Source organism: Neolamprologus multifasciatus, chromosome 11 (assembly GCF_963576455.1).
Source record: "Neolamprologus multifasciatus chromosome 11, fNeoMul1.2, whole genome shotgun sequence".
Taxonomy (NCBI): Eukaryota; Metazoa; Chordata; class Actinopteri; order Cichliformes; family Cichlidae; genus Neolamprologus; species Neolamprologus multifasciatus.
In genome coordinates, this window is record NC_140449.1 from 29,322,112 (window position 1) to 29,347,701 (window position 25,590).

Consider the following 25,590-nt stretch of genomic DNA (forward strand, 5'->3'; position numbering starts at 1 on the left):
GTGCAATTGTGTGGTTCAATTTTTGAGAAAACCTCTGAATAAGTATTTTTTGTTTACCTTCTGTTTTATGTCTTATGCATTCCTTTCCTGCACTGTGAGGCAAACGGTGTAGCTTTTACTTTCGAAAGAGGAACAACTGCGAGAGAACATGTGACACTTTGCTCTTAAATAATAGCAACAAGGAAACGCAGTCAGACTGGGTTTCCGCGCAGCAAAGATGAGTCCGACTAATCAAGGCAAGTGAAACACTTTCCAGCAAGACTTTAACAGCTTTAGTAGAGATATTAATGGCTGGTAAAACAAAAAGGGGGACATAAAACGCTTTATGTTTCAGTTTGCTTTTACTTTCGTTTTTGTAGTCAAAGTCAAAGACTTTTCTTTGTTCAGGCTGCAGGTGTGTTTAACGATAGAAATACATTGTAACCTCGTTATAATGTCGTCACAGTGAAGTAAAGTGTGTCTATAATGTTTAATAATTGTCGAAAAAGAAAATATCCAAACACACTCGGTGTATTTTTAATATATGCTTATGTAATTACACCATAGAAATGAAGGCTGTGTTGTACAACTACGCTGTAGCATTTGTTTAGTAAAACAATTTAAAAGTAATATAAAACCGGAATTCTTCGTTTTTGTATTTGTATTTATGAAACTCGCAACAAAACGAAGCGGAAAAAAGAGCCAGTCAAAGTCACTTTTGGGTAAAAGTCCAAGTACAAACGGAGTAGATGGCTTACTTAAATTGCTTTAAATCGCATACATTAGTATGAAAAGCCTGGTGAGTTATAAATTCTGGTTTAAAATATTATATATATATCATATTAAATTTAGGTTATACACTGAGGGTATTGTGTGTGTTGTTTGAAGAGGGTCCTCTTCCCAGTTGAGAACTGGTATAACAGGTGGAGCTTCATATTCATAGCTGTACTTTTTGCTTGTTCATAAGTTTCACTTCAGGTCTTGTGACTGTGGCATCATTTTTAAAATTTTGCACAGCCTTAAATATGTGGAAGTTATACTTGAGACTTCCCTTAACACAGAGACAATAAAGACACAGTGATCTGTGCAAAAAGTTGTTTTTTTTTTAATTAACTTTTGCTATTAGTGATGAGAATTCCGGCTCTTTTTAGAGAACTTTCTTTCCGCTCGCCTCACTAAAAAAAACCCGGCTCTTTCAGCTCCCAACCGAGTCTTCAGGTTGTTTTGTTGCTTTAATTAATTTATTATCAACAACAATATAAAATTATGCACAAAAGAAATTACTAATGTAAAAAAAAAACGTCATATAGGTCTGAATCCTTTATCATCCACAACTGAAAATTGTGGATGATTACTATACCTTTCCAGTGTCGGGCAAGTGACTTTGAAAAAGTAATTAATTATAGTTACTAGTTACTTCTTCAAAAAAAAGTAACTGAGTTAGTAACTGAGTTACAATATTCTAAAAGTAATTAAATACTTGAAAAGTAACTATTGCGTTACTTAAAAAAAATGTTTAACCCTCTGGGGTCCAGAGTATAATTGGCCATTTTTAAATACTTTGGACTTTCCCTCCACATTTTACCTTTAAAAACTATTTACTTTGCCTTGTTTGGTGTCATCCTTTTCAGGACAACCTCACGTGCCTGAATTTACAGTTATGTTTTCATTTTGACATATTGTATTAACACAATGGATCTAAAATCAGACAAAAAACATAAAATCAGAGTAGAAAAAGTTATATTTTTTACTGAAACAACCACAAACATGTTTAATGAATCATATTTCATAACTTTAAATGCAAATATTAATTGTCAATTTTAAAATCCTACGCACAAGTTTTGCAAACAACAAAGTTATTTGCATCCATTTACCTTTTACCTTGATTTTTTAAATAACCATTTCAAACTATTTACAGAACAATCAGCTGTTCTGCATCCAATAAGATGCCACACAAATTATTTGTGCCACTCCAAAAAAATAATTTCTGTCCACTATAAAGGAGAACATCACAGCCTGATACCTGCAGGTCTGACAGCAGCAGGTGTATCACTCCTTTGTCTACCTGGAGACAGCAGTCGCCTCATTGTTCTGACACACAACACAAAACTATCCACAACACTCTCCCTTTTTGTATTTTGAGACCTTTTTGTTGATTCTAGTACATGCTGATATGTTTATGCCCTGTTTCTGAGACGCAGAGGTGACCTAGATCAATTTGGTTTAGATTTATTGCCAGCAATCTGATAACAAGTGACGTAAACCAATATTTACAATTGTGTTTTGTCCCCATTCTGAGAATTAGAGACAGTAAAATTGTGGGAAAAAAGCCTTTTCATTCGGGAAAAATAACCATGGATGTATCTAGAAAAATAATTGTGGCCTCTTTTGACCCTTTAGAGTTACTAAACGCCTATCTCCATCTTTTTGTTGTTTTCTTTTTGTCAGTATGTAAAACAGCACTGAAAATGTTTTGGCCTGTGTCGTGCCAGAGTCTCTATGTGTGGTTTTTATGAAACTAAGGTCTGTTTCTGACTGGAAACCTGAACTTTCTGCCAGGCAGGTTGTTTTCTCAGTGTGTTAGTGAGCATCAGTCTCATCAAAAGTCAGGTGACATCCTGTCTTCTCGTGTCATCGTCTATGTTTGTGTTTGCAGGCCTGCTGTTGCTGCTCATCTCCCTGTGTACCGGGGCAGCAGCCATGTTTGAATCCACACTGGATGCCCACTGGGAGCTGTGGAAGAAGACACATGGGAAGAGCTACAAAAATGATGTATGTGACAAAAAGCAGTAATATATATTTTTTAAAGTGTTATATTTGTATGTACAAACTCTGCACAAGGATTATAATTAACTTATATGGCATTTTCACCTCATCTGCTCTTTCTTTATGTGAGGTGGAGGATGCTCACCGCCGGGAGCTGTGGGAGAATAACCTGAAGATGATTACCGTGCACAACCTGGAGGCCTCAATGGGACTTCACACCTATGAACTGGGCATGAATCACATGGGAGACCTGGTGAGACACTCTCTTGCTTCATTAATGTTTTTGATTTATGATAATTTTTATTCATTAATGGTGATTGTATTAATGATGTTGAAAAGGTCAACAGGATTAAAGCTGATCTGTCTTGAAGAGTAGCTATGAATAGATGACAGATTACTGGCACTTCATGTTTCTGGTTTCCCTATTTTTGTTTTCTGAGTTCAACTTTCTCTGTCTTTATGTTCCGTGTCAGTTTTCATGTTTCAGTGTCTTCATATTTTATATTTAGTGTCTTTTGGGTGCTTTGCAATTGATGCAGGTTAGATACATCTAACAAAAACAAATACAAGTCAAGCAGGCTAATATTAAACATATGTTGGGGCACAAATGTATAGTTTCGCATTGCTAATTTTATCTCAGGTGTCTTAATTTATTCAGTTAGCATTCGTAACATTTCAATATGCTGTGGTAACACTTAAACTGAGTTTAAAAAAACTGTCAAATATTCAAAAAATAAATGATGGTACCTTTGCTTTAACTTTCTGCAGAATGTAAATTAGCAACATTAACTGGTAAAGCACCAAGCTTTACCTTTAACCCTTTGGCTCTTCTAACCTTTCTTTCCTGATTAGCTGCAGAGTTTTGGTTCTGGCCTTTGAGACTTGACTGGAGTAATGAGATGATTTCTCCTCTTAGCTCAAATAATCATCAGGCTGACTAGGATCTATTCTCCAGTCAAGACCCTACAGTATATTCCTGAGCTAACTTAATGAATAACCAAAGCACTCAGACTGCATACTGGAATCTCAACCGTTGTCTGGTCAGTGACCTGCTTCAGCTTAGTCTATGTTGGAGAATGTTTTTGAGCTTTCAGACAGAACTGAGTCCATTCTGTTTATTTATTGACTTCATCTATAGCAAAAGAAACAAATGTGATTCCTGAGAGGAATCAGAGTTGAAAAGGACAGACACAGATTACTCTATATAAAGTGGACAGTGAAACATGTTTACCTTTTTTAACACATTGGTTTTACTTTGCATACTGTCAAGAGTGTTGTTATGTTTTTTAACATGTGCTCATGAAAATCTGAAATGGTAGTTATTTGTTTACATATGATCTCGTGCAACAGCAGGAGCAGCAAACTGAAACTGTTCTCTTTTTTGACTGCTCTCTCCATTCTGTCAATATTAAAAAGGCTCTTATTGTCCTGGAGAGGTTATCCACAATCAACAAATAATTAATACTTATGATTAGTTGGAGGGAAAAAATATTTTAAAATGTTCCCAGTCTTTGGGAACATATAAAATGATTGTAGCAAAAACTCAACAAAAACTTGAATAATAATAATAATATAGCATTTTCATGAATTAAAAATGTCAAGTGTTTTTTATTATTTAATTGAAAGCAACATCAAAAAACTGTCAAAATAATCCTACATCCATTAAATGAACTGGAATATTTGTGTCTCATTTCATAATTTGTGTTTTTCCTCATAGACAGAAGAAGAGATCATGCAGTTTTTTGCGAGTCTCACTCCTCCCACTGGCATCCAGAGGGCGCCATCTCCCTTTGCAGGGGCATCAGGCTCTGGCATACCAGACACTGTGGACTGGAGAGAGAAGGGTTATGTCACCAGTGTCAAGATGCAGGTAAAAAAGAGGTCATTTAAATCAGGGTTTGTGTATTAGTGCTGCTGAGAAGAATCAGTTCAATGTTTGCACGAGAAGAATTTCACCATATTCACTTTTATTAATACGAAGAAGATGACTGCCTCTCTTTTACTAAACCCTGAAAGTTCTCTGGGGTTTTTTTGTTTGTTATTTTTTTATGTTGTGTCATAGTTTTACACCCCAAAAAAGGTGTAACACTGTTGAAAAATCTCATAAACCTGTACTGTATTCACACCAGAACATAGCAATCATCACTGTTTTAAAGCAGTGCATATTTATTTATTTATATTTTTGAATTTTTTATATGATAGGATAAGATTATAAAATAAATCATGTATGTTAGATAACAGGATATTGAGATGTTCAAAGTCTTTACAATTTTATGTTGAGGAACATTCTTCTAAAAAAGTTTTTGAAAATTGGTGAACCCCTGACAGTCTTTACTTCTGACAAACTCTGCCTCTCTAAGATGTTTTTTAATGCCCAATCATGTCACTGACCTGTTGCCAGTAACCTTATTATTTGCAAAGTGTTCTTCCAGCTGTTTCTTTGTAGCCTTCCCAGCCTTTGGTTGTCGGTGGCCTAAATTTTTTGAGACAACGTTTGCTACCACAAAATGCCGAATGAGCTAATATCTGACATAAAATAGTATGAAATTGTTTTTATGTTCTACTATAAATGAAATATTGGATTTGAAAATCATTGCATTCAGTTTGTATTTACATTTTACACAGCAGTCCAATATTTTTGGAATTGGAGTTATAAAAAGCGCTTCTGTGCTCTTAAAGTGGACATTTAGAGGAAGGCTATGTCCACACATACACGGGTATCTTTGAAAACGGAGATTTTCGGTTTTCGTTTTAAAAAATAATCCCGTCCACACGTAAAGGCAGAAATGAAGGAAAACGCTGCTAGGAACATGCCAAAGCAGCAGGTGGCGCTATATTCCTAACCGTGCAGAAATGTTGGCCAATCAGAAGTCTAGAAGCCTCGGTGGGAAAAGTAAACAAAGTTGGGGTATAGAAGCAGAACCGAGTTGTATGTGTGGAGGGACAGTAACTGTGTGTGTATATGTAAGCATTTAAACACTGCACAGAGTACAATTAACAGTAACAGTGTTGTAGTAATTCATTTCACCGAAACAATAACGTGGCGCACAGTGTGACATCAAAAAATGCGCACACCTTTGATGCTGCGTTTTCTCAGTTTTTCTCGTCCACACGTAAATGCAAAAACTGAATTTTCAAAAATATCCACCCTGGCCGGAGTTTTTAAAAATCTCCGTTTTCAGTGACCAAAAACGCCGTTTAGGTATGGACGAAAGGTGCAAACACATAGAAAAATCGGTGTTTTCAAAAATACCCGGGTACGTGTGGACGTAGCCGAAGACTTAAGAATATGAGCATGACATTAGTTGTTTTTTAATTCAGGGTGCTTGTGGATCTTGCTGGGCCTTCAGTGCTGCAGGGGCCCTGGAAGGTCAGTTAGCCAAGACAACAGGAAAGCTGGTGGATCTCAGTCCCCAAAACCTGGTGGATTGTTCTGGCAAATATGGTAACGAAGGCTGCAACGGAGGCTACATAGACCGAGCTTTCCAATATGTCATCGACAACCACGGAATTGACTCTGATGCTTCATACCCATATACAGGACATGTAAGTAAACATACATGCATGTGTGACCTTATGTGCAAACTTCTGTGCTAAAAGAACATTCAGCACTTATTTAAGTGATAATTCCAAGGCAAAAACACAATCTCAGTTAAAATAGTAATTCATCACAATCCCTGTCACCCTCCTTTCATTAATCAGCCATCTCCAGGTTAGTAGGGAAGGTACAAATATTAAACATATGAGAAGCAAGCACCCCTAAGAAAGGTACCTTCCTCAGCATCTCTACACACCGCTCCAATTATTGGATTGGTGGCTGCTTCACTGAGTGAATGATTAAATGCAGTGGACTAATTTCCAATGGGATTAATAAAGTGTACCTCCTTCTTCGTTAACAGAAGGCCAAATATCAAAATTCATTATTTACAACAAAAATGGAGTAGACAGGAGCAAAGTTATTTTTTGCTCATACGGATAAACATAAAATAGGATTATATTATGATTATATAAAGAAAAACATGTCTTAGTTTAAAATGTGTGTGTAGAAATAAAAGCTATTTGTAACTTTTAATTAAGAAATGTTATGTTTTTAATAAAATCTTAATGTAATCCTGGTTTATACCGTCTTTATATTATATTCAATTAATAACAGAGTTTAAATAATTTTAAATCAGTATATTCTGTTTTGTAGTTATTGTTCCCAACAAGCCAACTTTTACAAAACTTTTACAAAAATTTAAACACAGGACTCTAAACACAAGCTTTGCAAAACCCTGTATGAGACACCTAGGTGGGTGTATAAACACCAGCAAGAAGTTGAGTCCGATCCTTCAGGCTGTAGACAGCAACACTCACACTTGTCTGTGGTCAGCTGTTAACGTCTCTTTGGAGCAACAATAAATTAATCGGAGCGGACAACATGTTTGTCCTCCAGGCTTTATGTAGTTCGCTGTTGTTTGTGTGGAGGAGGCCAGTTCTGAGACGTTTCAACAGACTGTTCCAGCCTCGCGGGGGTGGCGATGTTTTTAATTTAACCAAAAGAACATTTAAAAAAAAGAAAAAACAAAAACAAAACAAGAACTTTGTAATGTGAAATACTGAGTGACTATCCTGACCAAAAATATCAAGCATGGAAATTATGACAATATCTATGTAGTTTGCAACAGTCTTTAGGTTTATTTTTGTCCTCAAGTGCAAATTATGACACCACTGACTTATTCCTTTGAGAAGTGAGATGCAGTCCAATCAACGGAGAGCCTACAAGACTAAAGGAGTGATTTTAACAAAGTGGAGTGTATAATCAAAAAATCACACATATAATCACAGCTTTGCCAAACTATCATTTATGTGTCACATCACCATGGGCCACTCAACAGAGTTCAAAAACCTAGTTAATGAATGGGAGTGAAACTTATATTTTCAATTGGTTGGTGCCCCTCCCAACTCTCCAATTCTGTCTTAGGGCAGCCCTGTATGTTGTAGATTTTTTTTAATGTACATGAAGTTCTTTCCTGACTGCATCAGATCCTTTAACATTTTTTTCTTTAACTTCAGGATGATCAGTGCCACTACAACCCAGCAACCCGTGCCGCCAACTGTTCCAGTTACCAGTGTCTGCCTGAAGGGGACGAGAACGCTCTGAAGCAGGGCCTTGCTACCATTGGACCCATTTCTGTGGGAATTGATGCTAGGCGGCCCACGTTTATTTTATATAGGAGTGGTAAGATACACCTCATCAGATGCAAAGTAAATGGAAAAACTGTTTTAAAATGTTTGGAGGATGAAGGAGTTTTTTTCGTTTTTTAGAAGACAAATTTGAGTTCAGTTTTCCTGGAAATTATTATTTATGGCTGCTTAGAAAATTTTAATGAGATCGATAATTTCTTCTTATAATTTCAGGAGTGTATAATGACCCATCATGCACTCAGAATGTGAATCACGCTGTGTTAGCTGTGGGCTACGGCACTCTGAATGGACAAGACTACTGGCTCGTAAAGAACAGGTGAGACATTTTCACTGATTTCTCTTGAATCTTTTCTATACAAAGGGATTTCATGGACAGGGCTTCTATTGTCTTCCACCATCTGTTCACTAATGTGGTGCATTCTGGAGGACTCTAGAAGACAAATAAGAAGTGAAAGAGAGAAGTCAGGCCTTTTTAAAAAAGTACATATCATCAACACGCAAAAACTGATTGTTACATCCTGTTCAGGCGTTCAGTTTTTGCTGACAGGACTAATCTTAAAGTGATAAAAAAAAAAAATTTTAAAAAATGTAATTTTTCGTCAACAATGTGGCAATTAGACGAAGTCATTAAACTAAATTAAAGTTCAGTTTAATTACATTTTATAATTATGTAATGTATGAAAAAATCAATTTCAAAATAGTATAGCTGTCAAATGTTTGGACAACCATCCATCTTCTTCTTTCGCGGGTCATGGGGGCAGGAGCATAAGCGGAGAAGCCTGTCCGGGGAATACCAAGGTATTCCCAGGCCAGCCGAGAGATATAATCTCTCCAGAGTGTCCTGGGTCTGCCCCAGGGCCTCCTCCCAGTGGGACATGCCCCGAACACCTCACCCAGGGGGGCACCCAGGTAGCGTCCTTGTCAGATGCCCAAACCACTCAACTGGCTCCTTTTGTTGTGGAGGAGCAGCGGCTCTACTCTGAGCCCCTCCCGGATGGCTGAACTTCTCACCCTATAAGAGGGAGGTTAGCCACCCTTCGGAGGAAGCCCATTTCTGCCTCTTGTATCTCGTTCTTTCACATCTAGTGACCATAGGTGAGGGTAGGGACGTAGACTGACGGGCAAATTGAGAGCTTTGCTTTTACACTCAGCTCTCTCTTTACCACAACAGACCGATACAGCATCCGCATCACTCAGCCGCAGCACCGATCCATCTGTCGATCTCCCACTCCCTTTTCCCGTCAGTCGTGAACAAGACTCCGAGATACTTGAACTCCTCCACTTGGGGCAAGAACTCGTCCCTGACCCAGAGTGGGCAGTCTGTCCTTTTTCCTGGCTGAGGACCATTGCCTCAGATTTGGAGGTGCTGATTCTCATTCCCAAAGCTTCACACTCAGCTCGCCTTGAACCATTCCAAGGCGAGCTGGAGGCCATCACCCGATGAAGCCAACAGAACCACATCATTTGCAAAAAGCAGAGACGACATTCTGAGACCACCCAAGTGAAAGCCCTCTGCCACTTGGGTACGCCTAGGAATTCTGTCCATAAAAATTATGAACAGAATAGGTGACTAAGGGCTGCCCTGGCGAAGCCCATCACCCACCAGGAACAAGTCCAACTTATTGCTGGCTTTGCAGACCAAGAGCTGGTCAAGTGTTCCACGACCAGGACAAAAAAATGCATTGTTCCTCCTGTATCTGAGGTTCGACTAATGGACACATCCATTCATATGACATCCCTGTCCTTTGTTAATACTTAAACATAAACTATACTGAGTTAGATGTAAAAGTAGGAAGAAAGACAGTTCTGTTAATGTTTATTCAAAGATGAAAAAACACATGTACCAGCTGCTGAAGTCTGAACAAGCATTTAATCATCCACTGGACCTGGTTTTATCTTCTTTTGTTTTCTTTTAAAAACATCAAAAAAACAAGATAAGAATGACTTAATACATCAATAACAAAATGTGAAGTTTTAAAACATTTAATTACATTTATCTGATAATTCATTATTTTGTACTCTCCAGCTGGGGAACTTCCTTCGGAGATCAGGGATACATCCGGATGGCACGCAACCAGAATGATCAGTGTGGCATTGCTCGGGATGCCTGCTACCCCGTCATGTAACTGCAGAGGGAACTGAAATGAATCTCTTGCAAAATGAATATAAATGAATATATCATTTATGACTTTTTTTATTAAGTCTTCAAAAACTACAGCTTCAAACTAACACTTTTTGGTGCTTCTCTTGAAAAATTATATCTTGAGAAGGAATCATTATCACTGACTTTCTTTGGCGTGCGACATTGTCAAAATGCTAATGTGTGTATCTCTGTGTGTGAGTACGCACATTTTTGGTATACCCGAACAGACATCTGTTCAAAGTTACAAGGTTTAATTAAAAATCTTTCTATATCTGTGGTAAAAAGTTGTGAATTTACTGGATGTTTAGCGCTGGACTAGTGTATATTTTATGACATGAGTGAGATTAAGATTGAATTCACAACACAACATGTACTGCTGCTTTGTTGTTGACACATAACTACATATTATGTAATCAGACTCAATGTAAAAATAAAACATTTTCCAAAAATCTGGTTCCTTATTCACAAAATAATGAACATGGAATTATAATATTTAAATTTAAGGGTGTCATGGTGCTGTGTCTGTTACTGAGTGTTTATGTCTTTGGACTTTTGGCCTTGTTTTCTTGCGATGGTAGTGGTTTATGTTTCTTAGTCCTTTTCTGGTATTACTTAGTTTCCTGGTTTAATCATTTAGATTTCTGGTTCTTAATTACTTTTAGTTAGTTCCCTTTTGTTCCCTCTCGTTTGCCTTTGTGTGTCTTTATTGTGTGAGTTTCCCTTTGTCCCTCGTCAGATCCTTGTCATGTTTATCATCCGTCATGTTTCAAGTCTCAGGTTTTCTTGTTCCAGGTACTTTGTGTTTAGTTTTTGCAGTTTAGTTTTTGTTGATTTAATCTTAGTCTCCCTTTTGCTTTGGTTGTATTTTGTGCAGTCAAAAATAAAAAGCTCACTTTCATTTTTGACTGCAGTCCAGTACCGTGTCTTTAGTCTGCATTTGGGTCCACACTCTCCACTCTCCACACAGTCTGCCATCACAGACCTGACAAAAGGGGGATATGTATTTATGTAAACATGCCTGGGAGGTTGAGGGTTTTAACTGGTTGAGTAATAAACTGTACATGTTATACAGCATTTTCGTTAAACAAAAAGGACGTTTAAAAGGAAGAGTTGGTTTCGTAAGTGTGTTTTCTTGTTTTTGGACAAAATAAAAAATAAATCAGATTTCAGAGAAGCTATTGGTGCTGGCCTTTAAAACCCAGATATCTTTCCTGCTAACACCTTGAACAAGGTCAGAATAAAGTCAACAGACTGCAGTGTTGGGTTACAAATGAGTCATTTTTATTTTTTTTAGTGCAACATCACAACAAACAATTTTCACATGAGGTATTCAAAGGGATTTTCTTTAGTTGTTGATACAAAATGTCCCACCATGATTGACGTTTAAAGTTTTGTATATCTTTTTTTAAAGCCTTTGGTTGGTTAGCCACATTCATTAGTAAGTCTAACACATGGACAAGAATGGCACAATAAAGCATGGTGGGTCGAGTCAAAGCTGGGGAAAGTCAGACTCAGTCAGATATTTCCTTCAGCTCTTTCCCGTTTAAAGCTTTTTGTATGGATCTTATTAATTCCTACTTACAACAGTGGGATTGAACAGTATTTCAACTACACTAAACATTTTGAAAAAAAAAAAAAAACAGGTGGGAGGGGTGGCTTACAAATGTGGAAAAATAGCTTCTGTCTCCTCTGATCTTTTTTTATGTTAGGATGAGTGCTTGATTTGGGTTTTTTTTTTCTATTACAGCAATTCGCATAATTCTAGCTTTTGGAAAACAAGGAACAGGCAACGTTGATTACAGCAAGATCCTCCTTGCTTGGATTGTCACCTCCTTCTTTTTTGGTCTTGAGAATGATTTTATTTATATACAGAACATGGATCAATGGGACACTAGCATACTCGACTTGAGCTTTGGCTGGACAGGGGGTTCCTTCAGCCCCTTCGCAGATTGATTCCAGCACATTTGGTTTGAAGAAGTAAAAGGCATGAAGAAGAAGAGACGGATGAACAGACAAGATAGATAGATAGACAGACAGACACCCTGACAGAATGGATTCTTTGGTTAAGGAACATTTTTGCCACACAACATCTCACACAGTTGAGGTAGATGGGTAAAGTCTTCATGTACGCACACGGGAGAAGACAGGGACAGAGGGGGAGACACTGGGGTCAAAAGACTTTCATCTGAAAACACTGCTTCATGTCAGTTTCTCAGTTCCAGCTCAACATAATACTGTTTTATGCAACATAAATAACCAGCACACGGAACCCCACTGGTGCTTTTTTGAATCCTCTGAGTGCTACGGTAGCTCTGATGAGGAACTGCTAAAACTACCTACATTACATAATGATTCAGCAGTTACTCATTGATCTTTGGTTGTTTTTTTTCGTTCAAACGTTATCAAAAACAGTACTTTTTTGGTCTTTTTAAATTTTTTATTCTGAAAGTATATGTCAGCTTTCAGTTCTGCTATTTCATTATTAACGCGCTCCTAAGAATTGCTCTGCAATGGCCTCGGCTGCCAGGCTTGTCTCAGGGTCAAGTTTCTAGAAAAGTCACTAGGGGGTGCCGCAGGCTAAAATGGCAATGCGGATCACCTGCAGCAGCCAACTGGATTCACTCCTCCCTCCCGCCTACCCTCTGTACAGAAAGGGAAGAGCTTCCCTGCTTGACACGGAGCAGAGGGTGGCTCAATACAAAAAGCACTGTCTCCATTTTAGACTCTCAGTCAGAGAGACAAAGAAAAACCTGAAAGGTGTCACCTCAGCTTTGATACAATGACAGCAGTGGGCAGAGATCAGCAGAAGAGCCTTCAAGCTCTTTTATTTTTAATTTTTTCACCGCTGTACAAACACAGCCACACAACCCCACCGCCACCCCCCGCAGCTCTCAGCATGCTTACAATTGTTGCTCATTAAAGTTTAATTCAGCTCTATGCCCCACTACTCCAACACCTCCTGTTCCTCAAACAACCCCCCTCCTACTTCTCCACACACACTGCTACCACCATCCTCATTCTGGATGATTCAGCCTCCTCTCTGATCTCCCCCCCACCCCTTTTTGAATGCCCCCTAAAGCCCACAGGTCTGGCCGAGAGCAGACCCCAGACCAGATACCCAGAGAGGAGACGGGATGAAAAAAGCCTCCCCTTTGAAGTCCACGAAAAAGTCGATGGCCTCTTTCATGACCACCCGTCTTTCAAGTGCACGCTGTGAAGGGGGCCCCGGCAATCCGCCTCTTACAACGTTAAAGACAGAGAAAGGGAGAGAAAATGAGACAGGGAAAGAGTCGATGTCGAAAACGGCAAATCTAGCTTTGCCACACTTGGGCAGCATTTAGTCGAGAGTGAGAAAATTAAATCTTGGGTGACTTCTCCGGATTTCAGCACCCACTACTCAGAATGGAAAATCCAGGTAAGGAAGGAAGACCTAGAACAAACGCCAAAACTCCAAATGATTAGGAAAGATCCATGAAGCTCTTACAGGGTCAGGGACAAGCCCCACAAGCCTTACAACAAAATCTAAGACTTCTCAAACACTGAACTTTGGATGGCAGAGGGCATAGGTCATAAAACTAAAGAATCTTACAAAAGAAATTAAAGATTCCCAGAAAACGAGAATGGGAAAAACCTTCAAAAGACCTTAAAAACCACGGGTACATAAATCCAATTCCCCGGAAGATGAGGAACACCCTTTAAGAATCACATTGGACAGCAAACAAACCCAGAAAAAAACTCCAGTATCTCAATTCAAGTTGAGGAAAACACGGGAGGAGTCGGGAGTGAACCCTACTAAACGTCTTGGAACTGAGACAACTAGCAGAAGCCTTTGCGTGTGGTGGACGGTGAGATCACACGGAGAAGGACATAGACAGTAGTGTCTGCACTGCACTGGGGAAGGGGTTAGGTGAGGGAGATTGGGCGGGGTGGGGGGGTCATAACCATGCATTTCCCCAGGCAGATGCACAGTACGCATGTTTGCGCGTGACCCCGAAGGACTCACGCAGCATTAGACAGTGCTTTAAGTGGGTCCCCAGACACATTACGCACTCCGCCAGATGGCATTGGTCTGAACACAACTTTACAAGCAACTTGTGAGCCTATGGGATGCCACATCATCTTTGTTATTATTGTTATTGTCATTATTGATAGTATTATTAATTATAAATATTATCACAACATTCAAACAAGCTTTGGCCTTGGCGTTAAGAGCTGACAGCAGAGACATTTGCAAGAGTAAAGAATTCCCCATAATTCTACAACAAAACAAAGAAAAGAAAAAGGGCCAGGCCTTAAAGATAGAGAGATACGTAACATCACTGGGTGGGTCGGGCTGGATCCGGGTGGATCGGGTACTGGGTTTAGGGATTCAGGCCGTACATTCAGGGAGGCAATGTTAATCTTTGGTATTACGATGGGATTCTACAGCTAAAAGTGCCCATCACAAAAGGTTTTCAGTTTCACACAGACATACAGAGCATTGTTAAATAAATACTTACAGTATATAGATAGCATAAATAAATAACCAAATAAATAAAGGAAAGAAAAAGGGAAACCAATAAATACACAAATGCAGTAATAAATATGTCGATCAGATCATTAATTGCATTTGAAAAGTTCTTGGTTTGATTCATCTATTGGCTATAAGGAGGCATGGTTAAAGCCATTCCTTTGTGGACCAAAACAATGACCTTGTACGTCAGCAGGGCTGAAACAAACTGCCCCACACTTCCAACGCGTTACTATAAATAGAGCGATGTGCTTGAAATCTGTACAAAAACATTGGAAAGAATCACATTCCTCCATTTTCTAGACATCTGTAAAAAAAAGATTTTGTAATGGAGGAGTATACAGTTGTTTGGAAATGAGTGGAAAAAATACTACAATGTCACTATACATTGTGTCAGGTGTACCTCTTCTCCAGAGAGCCTTTGTGTTCAAATTGTTTTTGTTTTCGTTTTTTTTGGGTGTGTGTTTTTGTTTTTGTTCTTTCTTTTTGATTTTGAGTCCAAAAAAATGGCTGTGGAGCTTTAATTTGGAAGCTCGGTGAGAGTCTTAAAGCTAGACGGTTGCACCAACAAGTCTGTTTCTGTGTCCTACTTGTGTTTATCGATTCTGTCCTGGCATACGGTGAGATGTGCCGCGATTCCCCCTTGAAAACTCTGATTCATTCGAGGTGGGACCGTCTTGACACAATACAGAAGAGGCTCCTGTTGATGGGAAATGATTGACAATTGGGAGTCACAGACGCTACAGAACCTTCCTGATTATTCCAGGCTCCAAGCTTGGAACAACGCCATACAGTCCTGGGAACCATTACCATGGAAACATGCTAAGAAAAGGGCATTCAGTTCTCCAAGAAAAAAAAAATGAGGACTTAAAAAAAATGCCTCTTCTTCCTCTTTCACCTTGATTCTGGAGGAATAAAGGGACTATAATAACATCGGGGAAGGATTAATGTCTTTGGATGATGGCGATCACTTGATTAGGAAGTTACATAATGAAGCTCTCCAGATGTGAGCGAACGACACCTCTTGATTCTTCACGTTTGGAGAGATGAGAAAAGATTTGAAGGTACACCAAAATATGCTTCCTCCTGATTTGCAATACCCTCATTATCTCTAATCTACATAATCAAAATAACGCAATGAGATGGTGTCTATGTAAGGGTGTGACTCTTCTTTGAGTCAAATCATCTTTGCACCCTTGACTATACAGGCAAGACCTCACATCTTGCAATCATATCACTAAGCATTGCCCCTTCCTTTTCAAGGGAGCAATTGACTTTGGTTTGGGAAAAATGCTTCATCTTCATAAACTCATCTATAATAGCTGGCTCCATCTCTCCTTCTGATAACGAGGAGGACATTTATTACGGCTGATCTCTGCCTAGACCAGTCTATGTGCCCCCTTGCTCCCTCAGCGCCCTCCTCACCGCACCTCCGCGACGGTCTAGCATCACGCCGTGCTGCAGGACACTGCGGAGGAGGAAATGCTGGAGCCCGAGGAACCGGTGGAAGAAGGACGGCCCTCGTCTGCCCACTTGTTGAGGTTGCGTCGGCGGGCATTCATGAAGAAATTGCTGACAGTGGAGAGCTCCAGGCCCAGCTGCTGGGCAATGGTGACCTGGAGCTCTTTGGTTGGGCGGTGGTTCTCCCTGAAGATGGCCAGAAGCGTACGTCGCTGCAGGTCTGTGAACACCAGCCTGGTGCGCTTCGGGCCCTGGTTGCGCTCCAGCTTGCTCTGCTCCTGTTCCTTACGCTTGCAGGCTGCAGGCAGATGGATAAAAGATAAATTAAAAAAAGGAAAGGGGAAGCAGGTTAGCTAACAGACTGGCTGGCTAACTAGGACAAATGGATTAAGCTGAGGGAAAGTGGATTTGTTGAAAGAAAACAGATTAGCTAAGCAACTTTGATTAGTTAAAAGAGATGAATCAGCAACTTGTTTCATTGTGCAGTAAAGGAATCAAGATGTTCAACCTATCACATCTTATTACCAGTGAGCTGCTGTAAGCTGCTAGGGAGGAAAAAACATATAACTACATCCAGACCAAAGTCCTGAAGTCTTCCATGATGTTTTTCATTATTCCCTTTAATTACATTTTGGAAAATGGTCTAATTTTTTACATAGATATGGCTTGGAGAGGAACTAAATCTGGTGTTGCACTGATAATGGCAATATCTTCCAAACAAAAATTGAATTCAAACACAAAAGCAGATGTATATCAAATTTCTTCCCTTAAAAATTTGAAATATAACCTTTTATCACATCAAATGTCACGTTTTGTCCCTCTTAGACTCTCCCTTGCTTAACATCCGTATATTTCTGCATCTTTAGTCCTCAGAAGATAAAAAGCTTTAGCAGCATTTGTCCAGTATCACAGTTATCCAAATCCAATCTACAGTAACAGTTAAGTCTTCTGGTGATTCTTTTTTTAATCTAAGTCTTGCGTACACCAACCACAAAATAAAATCCCAGGGTCTGGGTTAAACACCACTGTAGCTGCGGCAGCCCGCCCAATTATATAATCAATATTTTCTCGCGAAAAAGTCTGAAATTTATTTTGAAAAAAAAAAGAGTGCAAAGAACAGTTTTGTTTAGTGAGAGAGAAAAATAGCCTGATGCGTGTGGGCTGAGCTCAGATCCATTTTGAGAATCAGACGAGCATTTTGAATTCAGGCTGCATGTTCCTCTGCATATCCATCGCTGAACCTTTCACCTCTAACACGCTGTAATTCTGTATTTACAGGAAACACAACACCAACCTCTGCCTTTGTGTACCGAGCCAACTTCTCCTCCCTTCCCTCCCACCCTCCATCCCGCTCTTTTTCTCTAACCATCTCCCTCCACTTCCACTCTTTCCTTTCCCTTAGTGGACACTTCAACATCATTAGTTTCTCATAAAAGTCATTTACATGTGGCGGCAGTGAGTGAGTAATAATCACTTTAGGGGGAACTAATTTATTTTCTATTAAAGGCAGGTTACGTCAGGGGTGAGTGAAACAAGCAGAGTCGGCATTGCCCACGGCATTTAGAAGCCTTAAGTGGGCTAAAACATATTTGGGGGAGTCGTGCAATTACCTAAATGCACACTTTTAAGAGGTTTCAATCAGCACTGTGCGGTTGCTGGGCGACTATTTTGCTGATGGTATCAAATGCATTTCTAAGTGTAAGCACACTGGTGTACGTGCACAAAAAACACAAAGACACAAATACACACACACACAAATGAGCAAGGACAGATGGATTAGTGCCTGTATAGAGAGTGGGGGTTTTTTCAGGGGGGGTATAAAATATGAATTCTTCTAATAGGTATGATATTAGATATGCATGTTATTTGGCATGCTGTTTCAGAAGCTTTCTCGATCTCAGAAAGATAAGATGCCGGGGTTACACATGCTCTTTGGGCTTTTTGAGCATTTAGCCAACCAAAACAGCCCTCGGTGTAACAAACGTGTCATTTTTATTGCAAGAAAAGAGAAACTCTTTCTTTCTTTTCGAGATTTAACACGCACCATTTTTCAAGCAAGAGAGGAATAAGCTGTATTCGTGTTGAAGCTGATCGAAATAATCCTGCAGCACAGGCAGATTTTTTTTTTTACTTATATTAAGAAAACACAGAGAAATATGTATGGAGTTCTATTATTGACAAAAAAAATATGTGTTTATATGGAGATTTCAGCTCGCAATAACCTTGAGATCCAATATTTCAAACCCTAACACACGGAGAAACACAAGCCAACTCACGCTGCAAACATACATTATATAAAACACAGATGCTGCCTTTTGCTCTCACAACAGCACTGACACGTCCAATTGATTGGCTCACAGTTTGCCATTGAGAAACATCTCACATACTGAGGGGTGCTGCTGATGTTAACTGTATGACTGTCTTTTCACTCTTCAAACGCACAGTGGCAAATTTCTCTCATTAGCAGAGCGCTTTAGGAAAAAGTGTGACCTCACCGCTATCTTTTTCCACAGAGTGCAATCACAACAGCAGAATTAGACGCAGGTCTAAAGGGTGTGTGTGTGTGTGTGTGCGCACCGTCTGGCTTTGATTGCTCTAACATCCAGCTGAGTTTCTGAAACTTAAGTACTCATCTGGACATGAATAAATCTCCCCGTGAATTCCCTGTGAACATTCTCCTCTAAAATCATTATCTGAAGGAAGTGTTTTGACTCGGGGATGCACTCTTGTCAACTTGAGATTACAGGGGCCTGTTAGCTTTTAGGCATCCAGAGCTCGTTTGCATTTCTGAGAGTTATCGAACCACGTCTCATTAAAATCTGAACAGGCCGAGATGTCAGCAACATGTCAATATCACCACAAGTGAAATTATATATATATATATATATATATACACATACACATATAGTATTTGTGCTGCATTCTTCATATGAGTTATACCATCACCACGGTCAATATTTCTGGGTTGGGGGTGTTGGGATGTGAGCTGCAGCTATGGAATGTATATACAGTGGTGCACTCTGAGCTCATGTAGTAATGAAAGGAATGACATGATAGTGCTGGCTAGCTCGCTTGTAGCGTGGATTTATGGCTCGTTGGAGGAGCTGCCGTGTCCTGCCGCTCTCCTCCTCCTCGCCGCCGCCATCCTATCCTCAGCTCTCTCCCTTACTGACGATCATAACGCCGACCATTAAGTAAATGCTTCCTTATGCTGTAATCATGTGTAAAAGGCTCACAATTACCATGCTATAAATCCCCAGCACCGGGGCTACTCTTGGAGACATAAATATTCCCCTATAGGCTTCTTATGATCGTGGGAACAGCCCCTAATCATGATGTATGCCCCTGTCTCGTGTTGCTGAAACGTGATCGAAAGCCCTTTCCCTACCCCCCGGCGTCTCAGCTCCCCCCCCCCCCCCCGCTCACAACCACCACCACTCCCCTCCCTGTCCTCTCCCTCCACACACCCCCTCCACCCCCCACCCCCACCCAGCCCCAGCCCACCCCCTGCTGATTTCTTGGGCCAGGGGCTGATAGAAATTATTGATTAAATCTGTGCAGCTCAGACTCCTCGACCCACAGAGGCTGGTTAACCCCTTCAGCGCCAGAGTGGGGGGAGCTGCAAGAGTCAGATAAAAAAAAAACAACACAACAACACAACAAAAACAACAACCCTGTTTGTTTGATGTTGCACAGCTAAGGTCACGCCGGCCTGTTTGCAATTCCTGATATGCAAATGGCATTGGGTTTGACCTTTGAGCCTCGCTAGCAAAACGTGAACTGTACGCAGCGAGCGGTGGACAGGGCTTTGTGGCTTTCATTACTGTGGGGGTGGTGCAGGCACTGGAGCTGACACGTAAACCGCATTGACCTTTCTTATTCATTTAGACCTTTAGTCAAGGGCTTCGGCCATCATCTTTAAAGTTATAGTCTCTGATCTCCCCCTCCTTGACTTTAAGTGTCAGAGCAAGGCTGTGTGGTCTTTATCCTGCCTTCTTCTCTGACTAAATCCTGATTGCCTCCTCCACAGCCTGAGGTTGGGCTGGAGATGCATCTCATATACAGTGCAGTAATCCATACAGCACACACACACACACACACAAGATACTGCAGATAAATCCCAGGGATCACAGCATTTTTACCAAAAGGTTTCTGCAAAAAAGACATATGAAAACACAAAATGGCAGCAACTAAATTCCATAATTACGGTGCGTCAAGCTTTGGAGAGAGCTCTGCAGCCCTCTATAGAAGAGACGTTATGGAAATAACATAGTGCTTCTGGCTGACACTAAAGGGCCTTCTATGTATTTAAGCAAGTGCTGCATTAAGGAGGATCATCTTAAAACTTGAGGCGTGAAGCAGAGAGCACTTGAGCTATCTTCAGACTGGGGAGCACAGGGCACCGCGCATTCTAATTCCAGTCTCGATTTGCCGATGCGGCCGAGGTGTGTGTGGGCAAAGCGTGCTGCTCTTTCCCATGGAAATCAATAGAGGCTTGTAATTAAACAAAAGGGGGTTGGCCAGGGGGGGAAAACACAACAACCCCCTTCGGAAAGTAGGTTATGTAGAAAAGTGCCGAGCTGTCCAAATTGTGGCTTTGCCAAGAACTAAATATGCAATTTCAGAGAGTGTGAGAGCAGAGAGAGAGAGAGAGCGAGGGAGTAGGAGCATTGTCAAACATTAGTACGCTTCTCTGTGTAGGGACTTAAATTTTTTATGAGTCTGATTGATCGGCTGCTCGGACTTGGCGGTCTGACTCGTTAAAAATAATGTTTGTGTTTGTGACAATGAAGAAACAAGGATGCTGCACATAAAGAAAGAACGATGATTAAATCTGCTCCAAAGAACAAAGGGCTGATTTATCATGATGAAGATTTGCCTTTTCGTGGGGGAGATAATAGGTGTTTTGCGTACAAAGCATTCACACATCACGGGATGGGATTAATCAAACGGCGTTTGGGTCAAATTACAGAGCAAAAACCCAAGATAACTAATCTTTAGAAAAGAGGTTTGGTTGCGATTGCGCTAACGTTTTGCTGAATAGAGGATGTACACATGTGCTCTCAGAGTTGAACAATCAAAGATCAATAATTGTGAAGGGATTGCAAGAGCGCACAATCATTACCTATGAACCCTATTGTGTTGCTCGGCTTAATCAGTCGAGCTGCCAACAGGAACGAAAGAAGCGGTGATCAAGTGGGGAGGCTCACACACACGTACAGCTCACAGACCCCCGCAGTGAGCCGACCACTTGCAGATACACCCTCGTCTACGCTCATCTCATATTACCGCGTTCACTTGGATCTCTTTCTGTGCTGCGTGTATCAGATGGGCCTTAGGTCCCTGTGGAGGGACAACACTGTAACACGGCACTGTGCGGCGTGCTGTCACGTCTTGAATCCACATCCCCAAAGAATATTAAATGGCAAGCAGCACACTGTAATGTGCCTTTAAAAAATAATACTAGTAATAATTAAAATTTGCCATGAAATCTGTATAAAAAGCAAGAAATAATTACAATGAAATATTATTATTATTATATTTATTTAAATGAAAAGATGCAGCAAATCATGGCAAAAGAAGAAAGCTGGTGTTCTACATTGAAAAAAAAAACATTTTTTTTTACTTTGTAACTAAATTCTATTAACTTTCAAAACTGTTGTCAAATTTTCCATATGACTGAGTGATTCTGCACTAATGACTACATGCACCTCACTCAAGCAGCAACATCTTCTTTTCCACATGTGAGAAACCTGGAAGGAGCTGCCTTAGAGCTGAACAACATTCGTATTTAGCCCCGCAGTAATTGCCTCAGTGACAACGTTGATAAAAGGTGGCTGGCAAAAGCTCAAGTCTAATTTGCATCAGTTACCTTGCCAACTCAACTTGAGTCAGGCACTGAGCAGATATAAATCACTGCTGAAATTAATCAATCGCTTCAGAATGGCATATCTGCGCAAATTATTTTGTGGGCTCAAAAGCGATTAAATTGCCAATCGCTGCTCACACTGATCGTCATGGTTCATTTAAGAGGAGGGCAAATGTCTGTGGGGTTTTTTTTTTATTGTAGCTACTGTACAAATCAATAGGAACTGTTTGGGAGCAAAGTAAACAAAGGAACGGCACATATGGCCTGTTCTTGATCAAACTGACCTTAATGTGCTGCTAAGTTCTTATTACCCAGGCTGACGAGACAACAGACACAGCGGTTGTACATTCACAGCAGTGGGAAAGAGGGAAACATCAGTATGATGCTTTTGCTTTTACTCATGTATCAACCTGAGCTGCATACTGATTGCTGGAGAGGAGATTTTTTTTTTGGAAGACACGGAGAAGGGAGGCGTTTGGGGAAAACAAGGAGAGTGAGCGTGTCTGTTGTTGTGGTTTCTGTTTGAGCCTGTGTGTGTGTGTGTGTGTGTGTGTGTGTGTGTGTGTGTGTGTGTGTGTGTGTGTGTGAACATACATGTGTGTATGTGAGGAAAAAATACAGAGTAAAGCCAGATCTTACCCTCCAGCCTGAGCGAGGCCATTCTTTGAAACTCCGGTTCCTGGAGCCAGCGGGACATCCTTTTAAAGGTCTCACGGCCAGACTTGAGCTTGCCCCAGGGCTTAGGGTTCCTCAGGAGGTCAGACAGTGTGCCCTGTGACCTACACAAAACCCTCTCAGCAAAGATGGCCTGGGGGATGCTGTACCTCTTCAGCTCAGTGATGATCCTTTGGGCCACATCCCTGGTGTTGATCTCCTCTCCACTGCTTCCTCCACTGCCCTGTGAGCCCAGCAGCATGCCCTCGCTGGGTGAGGATGAAGCAGACGATGAAGAGTGCAGGTGGTCACCCATCTTGGTGGCCTGCTGGCTCGGGTGATGGTGAGGCTGGTAGTGCTGGCTATAGATGTGTGGGTGATGGCCAGGGGCATGCTGGTGAGTCTCCATTTTATTTAGCTGATGCCCCACTGAAACATCACCTCCTCCTAGGCCTGGCGGCGACATCTCTCGGCCAAAATCTGATGTTCGGCAGAAAAGGCTCCCTCCGTGTACATCATAACCACCAGGGAGCATCTGACCGCCGTTGCCATTAGGGCTGTTGCCCAGACTTCCATAGCCATGCATGGTGGAACCCAGGCCTGATCCTGTGGATGGAGGCGACAGGCTTTGGGACATGGCCAGTTCCTTGCCATAAGGGTTGTAGAAGTTGGTGCTGAGGCCTCGATCCTCACGCATAAGGGTAAAGCTACCAATAACATTGCTGACAGGGAGACAGGGGTGATGGTGATGGTGGTGGTGGAACTTGTCGTCAAAGGGCTGCAGGGGGGTCAGGGTAGTGTATGTGCTGCCAGAGCTGGATGGGGAGTCGCCGCTGTAGCCCAGCGCTGACATGGAGTGATCGAAGCCTGGTGGACGGGGCTCAGGTTCCAGAGACATGGAGGAGCCCCCAAGGGAAGGCCTGGGGAAAGCAGCTGAAAGGTCCCGGGAGTGCAGCATAGCCCTGCCATCCTGGCTGTGAGCCAGATCAGAGTGGCTGTGGAGGGACATCTCCCCTAGACTCCCATCCATCGTTAATTTCAACAAATAAAGTTGTATTTCTTGCCGTGATGTGTGGCTGGTCTCCTCTTGTTATTGTTGTTGGACAACTGGGCCAACAGTCTGTAAGGTCTCTTGTTACACCAGACTATAGATTTATTGATTTGTGAATTAATTGATTTCCGGGCTTATAGGGTGTCTAATTAATTATCTGATAACGTTAAGTACTGTCTTCAAACTTCCTCAAACTCCCGGAAAACGAGATTGCAACAACATTAGGAGCTCTAACTGAGATTTTATTCTCGCTTGTGCATCAACGCTCTGCTTGTCTCTTTGGTGCTCAGCTGGGTTCCTCGGCAAAAGCCTCGCTTTTGTGCCTGCGTGAGACAAGACAGGCGCTGTTATTCGCTTTATTTAAACTTCAGTCGTTACAGAGAAAAATAAAGCAGCCCAGTGAGGGAAAATAAAATGTAGCCCAAACAACAACAAGAGCAACAAATAATTAAAAGAAAATTAATTAAAAAGCACTTTTGTTTTTCTGCCACACACACTCCTCGGAAAGCGCCAGAAAACACAGATATCACTTTTCACTCCAAACTAATATTCTTTTGGAATGTAATATTTTTGCTCTTTTTCAATCTTATGCAAAGTTATGATACAGAAGCAGCCCACAGCGCGCATGCGAAGCGCTGTAAATGACCAGTTCCTTTGCATTTTCGCTCCACATGTAGGACACGTTAACTAACTATCACACATGGTGGCGAATCAGAAAATATATCACTACCACGTATTGGTTTTACAAAAACGTGCAAAATCCTACCTTTATTATCCACTTCTCAGAGCGCGTCCGCGACTCTTGTCCGTCCTGTGCATCTCTCCGACTCTGTCAGCGAGCAGCCTGCAGATTCACACAATTGGTCCGCTGCGCCCCGGGGTGCAACATTCACTAAAACCCGACAGCACAAACCATCTGCGGTCACAAACGAGCCTCTCTCGGTCTTTCCGTCCCTGTTTTTTCTCCCAGTCTTTGGTTTTCACTCCAAAAAATGTCCCGTTCTAGCCTCGTTTGTTGCTCTACACTAGCAGCTCTCTTCTTGTTCTTTCATTATCTCGTGAGATTTTCCTCCTCCTCCTCCTCTTCCCTCTGCCTGCCACTTCATCGATCTCACCACCAACTCTTTCTCCTTCTCCTCCTCCTCCTCCTCCCCCTTGCTCACATTGACTCTCTGCTTTCAGTGCGTCACGGCCTTAAAAATCTGACAGATGTGCGATGAAATTCCTACTCCAATTAACCCTTTCTCTCCGGGGGGAGGAGGGGAGAGGGTGTGGGTGTGACGAGGCGGGGGAAGCGTTGAGGTGGAGATGCTCTCTTTCTCATAACCCCACAGGTTAAGCCTTCTTCAGCTGATTGCAAGCACAACTTATGAATTATGTGCGCACAGCCTGGTCATTCTGCTGCGCTCGCCTGTTTATCGCGTCTGATCAATGGATTTCACTGGCTGCAGCTAATGTCATCCTGTCCTTTTTATGTAACAAGTAATGCTGTTGCTCCTTTTGCCAGTATGAAATAATATATCACGAAGACGGAAAGAGACCACGCTAGCTAACACGCGAGCCTTTTGTTTTTGAAATTATTATTAATGCTATTTTCATTTATTAATGTCATGATTTTGTCAAAGGTTGTGCTTTCCCCCCTAATATAATTTCAAGTATATGTGCAGAACCAGGAGGCCCTTTTAGTGAATATGTAGTTATATGAGTCACTTCACTAACTGAGGGGAAAAATAGAAATAAATATAAAAAAAAATAGAAATAAATAAATAAATAATATAAACATCTCTCATTTAGCAGCGTGTTGTGTATAAAATTCAACCCATGCCACAATTTATTTGTTTTTATTATTTTTTTTAAAAAACTATTAATAGAAAATGATTTATGTTTTTGGTCTTAATATCCTGTGTTGGTTTAATGTAAATCCTACCTCTCAGGAAAACAATGGTGTCAAGTGGCGCTCGTGTTTTGCT

The 25,590-nt window shown here is 41.0% G+C and overlaps 4 protein-coding genes across 7 annotated transcripts in view; 3 read left to right on the forward strand and 1 right to left on the reverse strand.

Moving 5' to 3' along the window:
- LOC146508766 (cathepsin S-like) overlaps positions 1-11,166 on the forward strand; it is a 28,734-nt gene extending 17,568 nt beyond the window's left edge. Inside the window, exon 9 of the transcript XR_014876873.1 lies at positions 10,122-11,166. The gene's annotated coding sequence lies outside the window, so the exon portion shown is untranslated. The remainder of the gene's footprint in view (positions 1-10,121) is intronic.
- The window catches only part of atg5 (ATG5 autophagy related 5 homolog (S. cerevisiae)), a 445,274-nt gene that overhangs the window by 346,399 nt on the left and 73,285 nt on the right, over positions 1-25,590 (forward strand). The gene's annotated exons all lie outside the window — the stretch shown is intronic.
- Positions 135-10,127, forward strand: LOC146508768 (cathepsin S-like). The gene is made up of 8 exons (XM_085177530.1): positions 135-236; positions 2,636-2,751; positions 2,876-2,998; positions 4,463-4,615; positions 6,067-6,291; positions 7,801-7,966; positions 8,146-8,248; positions 9,959-10,127. The coding sequence occupies exons 1-8, from the start codon at positions 218-220 to the stop codon at positions 10,056-10,058; spliced, it is 1,005 nt and encodes a 334-aa protein (XP_085033656.1). The 5' UTR covers positions 135-217; the 3' UTR covers positions 10,059-10,127.
- onecutl (one cut domain, family member, like) lies at positions 10,135-25,061 on the reverse strand. The gene is made up of 3 exons (XM_085177528.1): positions 24,387-25,061; positions 22,555-23,943; positions 10,135-16,344 (listed from the first exon to the last, which is right to left on the reverse strand). The coding sequence occupies exons 2-3, from the start codon at positions 23,597-23,599 to the stop codon at positions 16,034-16,036; spliced, it is 1,356 nt and encodes a 451-aa protein (XP_085033654.1). The 5' UTR covers positions 23,600-23,943; positions 24,387-25,061; the 3' UTR covers positions 10,135-16,033.